This window comes from Danio rerio, chromosome 22 (genome assembly GCF_052040795.2).
Source record: "Danio rerio strain M-AB ecotype USA chromosome 22, GRCz13ab, whole genome shotgun sequence".
NCBI classification, from domain to species: Eukaryota; Metazoa; Chordata; class Actinopteri; order Cypriniformes; family Danionidae; genus Danio; species Danio rerio.
In genome coordinates this window covers 39,645,001-39,658,517 of record NC_141042.1, presented here as the reverse complement: position 1 = coordinate 39,658,517, position 13,517 = coordinate 39,645,001, and the positions used below count along the sequence as shown (strand labels likewise).

The 13,517-nt window shown below is 40.3% G+C and overlaps 1 protein-coding gene across 5 annotated transcripts in view; it reads right to left on the bottom strand.

Moving 5' to 3' along the window:
* Window positions 1-5,291: 5,291 nt before the first annotated feature.
* The window catches only part of armc9 (armadillo repeat containing 9), an 89,543-nt gene continuing 81,317 nt past the window's right edge, over window positions 5,292-13,517 (bottom strand). For all 5 annotated transcript variants that reach the window (XM_087304690.1, XM_087304693.1, XM_087304694.1 and 2 more), the window contains one exon: window positions 5,292-5,734. In XM_087304690.1, coding sequence (XP_087160816.1) covers window positions 5,712-5,734 — 23 coding nt within the window. In that variant the 3' untranslated portion in view covers window positions 5,292-5,711. The remainder of the gene's footprint in view (window positions 5,735-13,517) is intronic.

The window sequence follows — 13,517 nt, the reverse complement described above, 5'->3', positions numbered from 1 at the left end:
AAGTAGTGTATATAGGTTGGTGTGTTTGATTAAAATTGGATCTCTGAAAGATAGTTGTCCATCCCTGGTTTAAGCCACGGTCACACTAGAGTTTGTGCATGCCAAATTGTGCTTTATGGCACTGTGAATAGGGGCGGAAATACACAAGAGGATTCAATCTTGATCAACGAGCGATTGCTCTATATTTGAATCCTCTGTACAGAGACATCATGTTTTCTTTTGGTCTCATGCAATCATGTGCTGTGATATCGCGGGTCAGAGTTCACCAAGCTTGAAGGTTTGAAAGTAGTAACTTGACGCGCAAGTTTGAATTCCAGTCTGCAGCATTTTCATGCATTTGAATGGAAGTCTATGAGGAGACATAAAGTGACCGGAGGTCTTGTTAGGATATTACTTGATGGTTGATAAGCTGTCGGGAGTGGTGTTCAGAACATTGCTAAGTAGTTGCTAGGGTGTTGCTTGGTGATTCTTGGGATTCTCTGAATTTCTCCTCAGAGGTTTGTTCCATTCAACCAAAGGTGCCCTGTGAAGTAAACATCACAGGATATTCTGCTGAGATTCCAGTTTGACAGAAGCGTGTTCTATTAAAATGGTATAAAAGTGTGCGAGACGTGACTCATAGTGTGTTCACATCAGACACCAATGAAGCATTTACATGTTAAGTATATGCGAAGAGGGGATTAGAGATCCTGTGACGTGAATGACAAGATTCAAGCAAATAATAAGGTGCAAATTGAGCATTTTGGGCATTTGACGTGCGTTGTGTGATTTGCGTGAGGTGGTGATCGGGTGAATCTGTGCTTTTTAAAACACTATTGGTTGGGTTTAGGGAAGGTGGTGATCGGGTGAATCTGTGCTTTTTAAAACACTATTGGTTGGGTTTAGAGAAGGTGGTGATCGGGTGAATCTGTGCTTTTTAAAACACTATTGGTTGGGTTTAGGGAAGGTGGTGATCGGGTCAATCTGTGCTTTTTAAAACACTATTGGTTGGGTTTAGGGAAGGTGGTGATCGGGTCAATCTGTGCTTTTTAAAACACTATTGGTTGGGTTTAGGGAAGGTGGTGATCGGGTCAATCTGTGCTTTTTAAAACACTATTGGTTGGGTTTAGGGAAGGTGGTGATCGGGTGAATCTGTGCTTTTTAAAACACTATTGGTTGGGTTTAGGGAAGGTGGTGATCGGGTCAATCTGTGCTTTTTAAAACACTATTGGTTGGGTTTAGGGAAGGTGGTGATCGGGTGAATCTGTGCTTTTTAAAACACTATTGGTTGGGTTTAGGGAAGGTGGTGATCGGGTCAATCTGTGCTTTTTAAAACACTATTGGTTGGGTTTAGGGAAGGTGGTGATCAGGTGAATCTGTGCTTTTTAAAACACTATTGGTTGGGTTTAGGGAAGGTGGTGATCAGGTCAAGCTGTGCTTTTTAAAACACTATTGGTTGGGTTTAGGGAAGGTGGTGATCGGGTGAATCTGTGCTTTTTAAAACACTATTGGTTGGGTTTAGGGAAGGTGGTGATCGGGTCAATCTGTGCTTTTTAAAACACTATTGGTTGGGTTTAGGGAAGGTGGTGATCGGGTGAATCTGTGCTTTTTAAAACACTATTAGTTGGATTTAGGGAAGGTGGTGATCAGGTGAATCTGTGCTTTTTAAAACACTATTGGTTGGGTTTAGGAAAGGTGGTGATTGGGTCAAGCTGTGCTTTTAAAAACACTATTGGTTGGGTTTAGAGAAGGTGGTAATCGAGTGAATCTGTTCTTTTTAAAACACTATTGGTTGGGTTTAGGGAAGGTGGTAATCGAGTGAATCTGTTCTTTTTAAAACACTATTGGTTGGGTTTAGGGAAGGGGTACGGTGGAGTGATCGGTTGGTCCGTCAGTCAGTCAGTCAACAGCGGCCTCTGGTGAATTTACACGAGAACAGCAGGCATGAATGGCACTCATAAAAGAAATCTGAGATCAGAAAAAGTGTACACAGCGGCCTCTGGTGGATTCGTGAAAACAAAAAACTGCAAAAAAAAACCGTAGCTCCTGGGATGTATTTTGTGATCTCCAGAAACATATATAGGGATACATAATCAGAATGAGCCTAGGTTGGGTTTGGGGGTATGGGTAGGTTTAAGGGTGGGTTAACATGTAAGGGACAGTCCATATTGTAATTAAAGGTCTAATTACATAAATTAATTACAGATGTATTTACTCGCAGGTATTTAGTAAAGTACAATGCAAAAACATGTATTTACACAATAAGCACACTATAACAAATGATTAATTTCAGTGACGTATATACAAGAGCATTTTAATTAAGGCCACTTAGTTTAAAGTGGGAGCATCATGTGATTCATAAAGAAGTCGCGTCTTGCACCATTTGAATTGAACAAACTTTCAAAGTGGAGTCTTCTCAGAATACCCTGTGATGTCCACTTTGCAGGGCATTTACGCTCAAATGGAACAAGAACATGGGGGAGCGAGGACTAGGATTGAGCCCCACTGCTTTAGCTAGCTGGCCTTGTCCTGGTGGGTTAACTCTGAAGCCTTGCTCTGTGATCTGCTGAGATGAGCACAAGTTCCATCAAAACCAACACGCAGCTTGCTTTCTGATGTTTTCCTTTGGACTTCCTCATTCCCAGAAGGCCACAGGTCAGATTGGAGGACATAATCTGTAGGACACACACATCTGCCAAGAGCTGGTGCCAGAGGAGATGTTGTTTGGGGGACAGAAAAAGAGGGACAAATATGGTCCAATATCAGGTGGAGGCGGGGGGACAGGAAAAATCCCCCTGAAGCACAGGATGCACATGGACAGAGCATGACAGCTGGCATACAGCAGGATATGGAGAGAGGACGAAAGGAAGAGAGGATTGCGGGACGCAGCTGAAGTTAGATTAAATCATTCCTGTTTTTCAGAGCTGTTTTTCTGCAGCACTCCGTCCAGGAAGCCGAATGCTGTCGTCAGAAATGTGCAGTTTACATGGGCAGACCGCTAGATAGCAAAGCACTGCCAAATCAAACACATCAGTCACTTCAGTCAAACTAGATTTAGTGCAGAGAATGTGGATCGGTTTGAAGCTCAACGCTATGGTGGGATTACCATGGGGTCGTGTTGCAGTTGTTAATAAAGGGGTTCAGAGTGATTTGGAGCACGTTGATATCTGGTAGCAAGTGCACTGTGTAGACAGGAACATCTGAAGGGTTTTGATGATGTTTATTTGCTTATCACGAGCTGTAGTAAATTTATTTATCTCCTTTTCCCAGAAGGTGAAAATCAGGCATAAATTGGGTTAAAACCCATGTAGTCTGAGCTGTAATCTTTATTTGACTGGATTTGATTTGATTGTTAGAGGGCAGATTGAAATCCAGAATGGCATCAAACATGTTTGAAATGATCCAAGAGGCTCGATTTGTGTTAAAAATATCCCGAAAAGTATTAATGTTATATTTATATTCTACATATTATATTACTAACAGCAGCAACAGCAGCCTTTTTACCTTCATTATAACTTTTCTTGAAACTCTTCACATTGTCATTACTGGTTATTGTGTGTAGAATGTTGAGGAAATCAATGAATTTAACCCATTTTGGAATAAGGCTGTAACATAAACAAATGTGGAACACAGACAAATTGTGGTGACATAAACACAATGGGCCCTATCATACACCCGGCGTAGTGTTACGCAAGGCGCGGCGCAATACTTGTTTGGTAGTTTCAGCTTGGCGCAAGAGTGGTTTTGAGGCGTTGCGCTACGCTGTTTAAATAGCAAATGCATTAGCGCTCATATGTGCGCTCATAGGCGTTCTGATCTAAAAAGGAAGGTGTTCTGAGGTGGACCGCTGGCGCGTTGCTATTTTGAGAAACTATAATAGATTTTTTATTAGACCAAAACAAACCCGGTCTAAACTCTAGCGCAGAGTTGCACCTCGCTTACACACTGCTAAATACACACAACAGAGCAATAGGCAAATATCTTTACATATGAAAAAATGTAAATATTAAGGAAATATATAGGATATAATAAGAATAGATATAGAATATAAATATAAAGGATTAAAATATTACAAAACATATTATTTTCTAGCCTACATAAATATGAAAAATCACTGCTTTTATGTCTTCTTCATCTCGGGAGGCTTTTTCAGTTCATTCATAACAATTTGCTTTTGTATAATGTTATTATTATTAGCAGTATTATTTATTATATCCATATTTATATTTGTTTTATTAAAAACAAGCTTAGATTTGCCCACCTGTCAGGTTTAAGACCATATGGGGCACAGCATGTGTTTTAGGATATAACTCAGGTTTTTGAGCACACTTCGTTATTATTGTTCATTTATTTGTTTGCTGGAAATTAGAACTGAATTTAGAAATAGTTTTGAAACGAATATTTGCGCTTAATAAACACAATTAATTATTTATAGGCTAATTGATGTCTGTGCGTAAAGGTTTCCCTATCCAAGAGCGAAAGTGAAAGTAGATCCATTATCTCTCATTCTCACGCAGTAGATGCTCTGTTTAACAGTTTTCTGTTAATAAACTGTTTGCTAGTGAAATGCTCAGTTTTTCCATTTAGACTTACTTTGCGTCCTGTAAATAGCGAATGCGCTCTTGGCGTGACGCAGCTGGCTCTTAAAGGGAATGGGAGATGAGACTCAGATTGGTTTATTCTCCAAACACACCTATAACTCATTAAGAAAATAAACTCAACCCTTTTAGACCAGGCGCCATGGCGCAAAGCAGATTTTCCCGTCCAAAAATTAGCAAAAATGCGTTCTGACACGCCCTGAAAGTTTTTGCGCCCTGCGTTTTGCGCTCTGCGCATGGACCGTCAAAATAGAGCCCTGTAAGTCTCTTTTTTAAATTTTCTGATGTTAAAAAAAAAGATCCCACCACAAAATAGTGCAGGTCCATGTCTTGTAAATCAGCCGTGCATGTTTTGATCACCCGCCTCTTCAAGTGTCTTTTATTTTCCTGGAAAATGACACTAGATATAGTAATTGACCTTGATCTCACACTTAGACAAGCCATTGTTCATACCTTTATCTCTTCAAAAAGAAATGTGCTTTTCATTTATTCAAATCACGCCTGGAGGAACTTCATGACTCAACAGATTTGACACGAACGGGCTCCTAAATATGTCTAACATATTTATAAATCCAAAGTAAAGTCATTACCAAGCAGTTTATGTGAGATCTGACCACTGTTGTGCTGCAGATGTTCAGGCCGACCGGGGAAAGACGCAGTAGGACTTCTCAAAACAAGAGAGTCTGATGGTTGAAGGCATGTAACATGACAACATTTCGCTTTTTTAAATATAAAAATGTGTTATATTTAATGTACAAAAATATTCACAATCCATAACACATCAGAACGCGCGCCTAAAACTGCACATCTAAACAGAAAGCGTCCTCCATCTATTTTAAAACAGTCTACAGTTGAATAGGAACTATCGTGACACACAGCATGCAAATGGACTTACTAGGAAACAGCATCACTCTTCTAGTGTATGATCAGGGGTGGTCGAGGTTGTGGAGAATGAAAGTGCTTTGCTGTGATTATTGCTGAAGTGTGTTGTGTTTCAGAGGCTCTCGGCGGCTCACAATCCTCAGCTTTGTTTCCAGGGGGCCCGAGGCCTGATAAGAAACCTGGATGCTGTTACAGGAAGCTGGATGCTCCTCTGGCGACAGGCTTTTCCTGCTGAAAGATCCCCCCCGCTTTTCATTTTCTGTTCGACTGGCTGCCTGCAAGGTGAAAACAAGGTGTGGGATATTATAAACTTTAGTCATGCCCTGTTACAATTCTTGATTCTGATTGGCTGAAAGGTGTTATGGGCAACATGGTTATCACAACAGTGATGTGTTGTACAGGGTGGGCCATGTATGTGGATACACCTTAATGAAATGGGAACGATTGGTGATATTGACGTCCTGTTTTTGGCACATTAGTACATGTAAGAGGGCACATTCTTTAAGATATGTGGTGACCATGGTGGCCATTTTGAAGTCGGCCATCTTGGATCCAACTTTTGTTTTTTCAATAGGAAGAGGGTCATGTGACCCATCAAACTTATTGGGAATTTCACAAGAAAAACAATGGTGTGCTTGGTTTTAACGCAACTTTATTCTTTCATGAGTTATTTACAAGTTTCTGACCACTTATAAAATGTGTTCAATGTGCTGCCCATTGTGTTGGATTGTCAATGCAACCCTGTACTCCCACTCTTCACACACTGATGGCAACACCGCAGGAGAAATGCCAGCACAGGCTTCCAGCATCCTTAGGCCCCGTTTACACTAGTGCATATTAGTTTTAAAACGGCGTTTTAGAATGAAAACGATCCGCGTCCACACTCGCGTTTTACCCAGCGTTTCTGAACTGCTCTCCGTCCACACCAAAACGCTGAAAACGCACATCACGTGACCACACACACACACTTTGGCAATCGCTGGAGCCCATCTACCCAGATGAGAGCTCTGCTAGTCGGACTTCTCATCAAGCATCTCCCGCTGGATCTAATCTCACTATATTTATTAAACGTGATATTTCATTCATCTTGTTGTCTTTATCTAACGACATATTCCCTGACTTTGGTCATAGGAATCTATTACTTGTTCTCAGGTAACGTGTTTTGGCTGAGCACTACTTGGAAAGATAAGTTAATGATTAATAAGCACGTAGCCTACATTCTGTATATTGACTGATCGCTTGCCTTTATTTCCTATAATGTATAAACTTATTGTATGTTATACTTTTATAATGGCCATTATCGATTATTAAAACTGATATTCAGCAAAGAGAGGGTGTTTCGTATTTTCACTGAAATTGAAAGGAGGCAGTTGTTATCGGCTCCGTTTTGTTATAAATATCCACACAGTGAAGATGACGCTCATGCAGCACGACGCCTCAACATTTCTGCTGTCTGTTTAGTTGTTAATATTAAAATAAAAATAGGCAGTTCCTTATATCAAGTTTACATTTTATTGTTGAGAAAGTGAAACAACGTAGCCAAGGTGATGTGAATGAAGTTATAAAGTACACTGTTCCCTGTGAAGATTGACGCGTGTCCTCGGTATGTTTTCCATATCAAACTGAGAAGAAGAGATGCAGCCTTGATCAAACTTGCGAAGTCTGAACTTACACGGAGAAGATTCAGGACTGAACTGTGTGTGTTAGGCTACTTAATATTGAGGAAAAGCCCCAATCAGAGAGGCGAATGTCTGCAGCCCCGCCTCCGTTTTCAGAAGTCTCCGTCTTTCCCCATCCACACTGAGACGGAGCTGCAGCGTTTTAGAATGAAAACGGCCTCTCCAGCGTTTTCGAAACGCTCCGTTTTCGGTGCTCGAGAACTCCGGCGTAGTGTGGACGGATGGCGTAACCGTAGCAAAACTTATGCGTTTTCAAACTAAAACGCATTAGTGTAAACGGGGCCTTAGTTTCAGGTGCTGCACATGAGGTGCTGTTTCAGGTGTGTCAAATGACCTTCTTCCTATTGAAAATACTTGTTTGGTAGTTTCAGCTTGGCGCAAGAGTCATTTTGAGGCGTTGCGCTACGCTGTTTAAATAGCAAATGCATTAGCGCTCATATGTGCGCCCATAGGTGTTCTGGTCTAAAAAGGAAGGCGTTCTGAGGCGGACCGCTGGCGCGTTGCTATTTTGAGAAACTATAATAGATTTTTCATTAGACCAAAACAAACCCGGTCTAAACTCCAGCGCAGAGTTGCGCCTCGCTTACACACTGCTTAATACACACAACAGAGCAATAGGCAAATATCTTTACATATGAAAAAAATGTAAATATTAAGGAAATATATAGGATATAATAAGAATAGATATAGAATATAAATATAAAGGATTAAAATATTACAAAACATATTATTTTCTAGCCGACATAAATATGAAAAATCACTGCTTTTATGTCTTCTTCATCTCGGGAGGCTTTTTCAGTTCATTCATAACAATTTGCTTTTGTATAATGTTATTATTATTAGCAGTATTATTTATTATATCCATATTTATATTTGTTTTATTAAAAACAAGCTTACATTTGTCCATCTGTCAGGTTTTAGACCATATGGGGCACAGCATGTGTTTTAGGATATAACTCAGGTTTTTGAGCACACTTGGTTAATATTGTTCATTTATTCATTTGTTGGAAATTAAAACTGAATTTAGAAATAGTTTTGAAATGAATATTTGCGCTTAACAAACAAAATTAATTATTTATAGGCTAATTGATGTGCGTAAAGGTTTCCCTATCCAAGAGCGAAAGTGAAAGTAGATCCATTATCTCTCATTCTCACGCAGTAGATGCTCTGTTTAACAGTTTGCTTGTGAAATGCTCAGTTTTTCCACTTAGACTTACTTTACGTCCTGTAAATAGCGAATGCGCTCTTGGCGCGACACAGCTGGCTCTTAAAGGGAATGGGAGATGAGACTCTAATTGGTTTATTCTCAAAACACACCTATAACTCATTAAGAAAATAAACTCAACCCTTTTAGACCAGGCGCCATGGCGCAAAGCGGATTTTCCCGTCCGTAAATTAGCAAAAATGCGTTCTGACACGCCCTGAAAGCGTTTGCGCCCTGCGTTTTGCGCTCTGCGCATGGACCGTCAAAATAGAGCCCTATAAATGAGGACTTCTCCCTTCATCCCCGGGTCTGAATGCAGACTCAGTGCATCAGGTCTCTTGCCCTGTCTATTTTAACCATTAGCCCTCTGTTGGTAATCTGGAAGATTTAGGTGAACACAACAGCATGGCGATGTGTCTAAATGTGAACGAACTCCTGATAAAAGACAGCGTCCGCCGTTCTCCAATTCTCATACTGCTCTTCTGACAAAAACGCTTGCTGGACGCAACATTCTCAAGCGAAAATGACGTCGGCTGAAACTTTCTGCCATACACCACGCCCACCAAAAGGGTATCCTTGGTAGTGGAAATGCAAGCCTCTTAAAGGTGACCCGTACCGACCCGAACCGTACCGTACTGTACCAGATAACTCCCCAGGAAATGAGTTATGACTTAAATATGTTTACTATCTGACCTGCAGCTTCTGTGTATTTTTAGCTCAATACTCCTCTCTCTCAGTGGTCTTAACTGATTAGATTGTGGTCGGAACAGACACACTGATGGATGCATTCTCCTCTGTGTAATGTTTCGATCGGTAAGCTAGCAATATGAGGCACTTAACAGGAAGTACACATGATGTGGCGCTCGACCATGTGTGCATTACAGTGGATAATTGATTTTACGGTAATGCTGAAGTGCAGCGGGCAGGAAGGAGTCGCCGATAAACAATATGAAGCAGTCTGATTCCATCTCATTTCTCAGACAGGCAGGTCTGAAAGACAGAGCTCCCAGTGGGGTGGATATAAAGCGTTTTATATGATGCCTGATCAAAAATGCATGTATTAGAGGCAGCTGGAGAACACATCAGAAGTTAAATGAGATGTAGAGGGAAAGAAGAGAAACAAAGAACAACTAAAGGGGAAACAATAGTGACGGTCACTGAATACAGTAGAAATGTGCAATAACGATTCAGGCTATCTGATTATTTCTTATCATTACTACTTCTTCATTAATATTTAATCTTATCTTTATTTATTCTTGATCTTAGTTTGACGTTATTACTCTTTTATTTTTATTATTTTTCTATAGTGTTTTGACTGGGCATAGGGCGGTCAGAGGGATGTTGGGGTGTAAAATGTTTGCCGTTCTAACATACCGTGTGACTTGAAGTAATATGCAAACAGAAAAACTAATGCTGTAAAAAAGTGCATTAACAGGAAATGATACTGTAATGTAATCAATACACTGGTTTTACGTAGCTAAAATGATCCCCTGCAGAGTAATGACTCAAAACTGTGGCAACCACAGATCTCTAGCACTGTAACTGCCTACTAACACTATTAATCACTCTGAGTGGCCTAATAAGCAACTAACAGCACACCAAACATCCTAGATACACCCAGAACACTCTATTAATCACCTTGACTTCCCTAGCAACCACGTAACAACAAGCTGAACATCCTAGATACACCCAGAACACTCCATTAATCACCTTGACTTCCCTAGCAACCACGTAACAACAAACTGAACATCCTAGATACACCCAGAACACTCTATTAATCACCTTGACTTCCCTAGCAACCACCTAACAACAAACTGAACATCCTAGATACACCCAGAACACTCCATTAATCACCTTGACTTCCCTAGCAACCACCTAACAACAAGCTGAACATCCTAGATACACCCAGAACACTCCATTAATCACCTTGACTTCCCTAGCAACCACCTAACAACAAACTGAACATCCTAGATACACACGGAACACTCCATTAATCACCTTGACTTCCCTAGCAACCACCTAACAACAAACGGAACATCCTAGATACATCATGAACACTCCATTAATCACCTTGACTTCCCTAGCAACCACCTAACAACAAACTGAACATCCTAGATACACCCAGAACATTACATTAATCACATTGACTTCCCTAGCAACCACGTAACAACAAAGTAAACATCTTAGATACACCCAGAACACTCCATTAATCACCTTGACTTCCCTAGCAACCACCTAACAACAAACCGAACATCTTAGATACACCTAGAACACTCCATTAATCTTACTGACTTCCCTAGCAACCACCTAACAACAAACCAAACATCCTAGATACACCATGAACACTCTATTAATCCCTGAGTGCCCTAGCAACCACCTAACAACAAACTGAATATCCGAGATACAACATGAACACTCTATTAATCACTGACTGCCCTAGCAACCACCTAACAACAAACTAAACATCCTAGATACACCCAGCACACTCCATTAATCACCTTGACTTCCCTAGCAACCACCTAACAACAAACCAAACATCCTAGATACACCTAGAACACTATTAATCACCTTGACTTCCCTAGCAACCACCTAACAACAAACCGTACATACCAGATACACCCAGAACCCTCTATTAATCACCCTGACTGCCCTAGCAACCACCTAACAACAAACCGGACATCCTAGATACACCATGAACTAGGGTTGTAACGGTATGAATTTTTCACGGTATGATAATCGTCTAAAACAATACCACGGTTTGACGGTTTCGCGGTATACGGTATGTTACAAATGTTACAAAATAATAGAACAGTGAAGCAAATTTGACTTTTTCCAAATAGTATATTTTTAGTTACTATAAACAACACCACTTACAATGAACAAATAAAAATAAGAAAATAATAAATAATGTGTCAAAGTCCAAATAAACATGGTGCAAATCCTTAGTAAAAAATAGATATAAATATTTACTATACTATAAATAGTTACATAACGAAACTAGATTCAAAATGGAACATCCTTAGGTTTTATGTGCCAGCATGGATATGGTTGTCTGTGGATATGGATATGGTTGTCTGCAATGCAGACAAACAGCTGCACCTTCATTTGCGTCTTTTGAAAACAGCAAGAGCAGCAGTTCGTCTTTGCTGTGTCACTATTTTGTCATGTTTCTGTGCTGCTGTGCATGCAAAAGTACTTAGTACGAGAATTATTTCATGCAAAACTTTTTTTTTTTTGCGTTTTATTTAGCCGCGTATAAATGTATGCCTTTCTCTCATTCCGTGTTGTTTAAAAAGCTTGGTCCACAAACAAAAGCGAAACCTATGCTTATTGGTTGTGATATAGCGAGTTTGAACCAATCTGGGCATGGAGGAGGGACAATGCATCAATGTATCATGTCTGGTTTGTCCGGAGACACAGTGACGAGCGTTTCTTTGTCAAATCAGCGTTGTCAAATTTTGATGACGTAACCGCACTGATTCCGGAGCCTCTGAAAGTCCGCGAATGTTATGTGATACAGCACTGGAAAGATGAGATTCTCTTCTTTATGCCAATCTTTGAATTGTATGAATCGGATCAGCGGATCAAAAGTTATTAAACATTTAAGAGCAATACTTATTTTTAGCCGCGGACGGCTGTCTCGGTCTTTAAGGGTTAAAACCGTTGATATGCAATTGTTCATGGTATGATAATCGTGCACGTTCAAATCGTGGTAAACCATCATACCGGTATATTGTTACAACCCTACCATGAACACTCTATTAATCACCGTGACTGCCCTAGCAACCACCTAACAACAAACCAAACATCCCAGATACACCCAGAACAATACACCACAATTAACCTAGCAATCACCACAATTATCCTAGCAACCACCTAACAGCAAACCAAACAATATATACACCCTGAACACTCCATTAATCAAACAAATGCCCCAGTAACCACCTAACAACAAGCCTAGATACACTCAGAACATTGTATTAATCAACCCGGCTGCCCTAGCAACCACCTAATAACAAACGAAACATCCCATATACACCCAGAACTCTGATTACCCTGACTGCCCTAACAACCACATAACAGCACTCTATTAATCACCAAGAGTGCCCTGGTAACCAACCCAAGCACCATAGCAACCACCTAGAGCACTCTATTAATCATCTCAAATGCCCCAGTAACCAACAAACAACAATCCAAACACCCTGGCAACCACTCAGAAGAACACTATATTAAACACCCCAAATGCCATAGTAACCAACTGACAACAATCAAAACACCCTAGCAACCAATCAGAACACTTTATTAATCACCCCAAATGCCCTAGTAACCAACTAACAACCCTAACACCATAACAACCATCTAGAATACTATTTTAATGACCCAAATTGCCCTAGTAACAACTAACAACAATCCAAACACCCTAGCAACCACTCAGAACACTATAATAATCACCCAAAATGCCTTAGTAACCCACTAACAACAATCCAAACACCATAGCAACCACTCAGAACACCATAATTATCACCCCAAATGCCCTAGTAACCAACTAACAACAATCCAAGCACCCTAGCAACCACTAATAACACTATATTAATCACCCCAAATGCCTTAGTAACCCACTAACAACAATCCAAACACCATAGCAACAACTCAGAACACCATAATTATCACCCCAAATGCCCTAGTAACCAACTAACAACAATCCAAGCACCCTAGCAACCACTCAGAACACTATATTAATCACCCCAAAAGCCTTAGTAACCCACTAACAACAATCCAAACACCATAGCAACCACTCAGAACACTATATTAATCACCACAAATGCCCTAGTAACCAACTAGCAACAATCCAAACACCCTAGCAACCACTCATTAATTACCCCAAATGCTGTAATAACCAACTTACAACAATCCAAACACCCTACCAACCACTAAGAACACTATATTAATCATTCCAAATGCCCTAGTAACCAACTAACAACATTACCAACACCCTAGTGACCACCCAGAACACTAAAATCACCACCTAGCAACAACTCTGAATGCCCTAACAACCATCTGGAAGACAACTCATGAAATCTAATTATAATCAACAGGAATACACATTTAAATCACTTTAGGTAAGACTATGCACACATGGATGAATGCAAATGCATTTATGCCCAAATGGTAAGT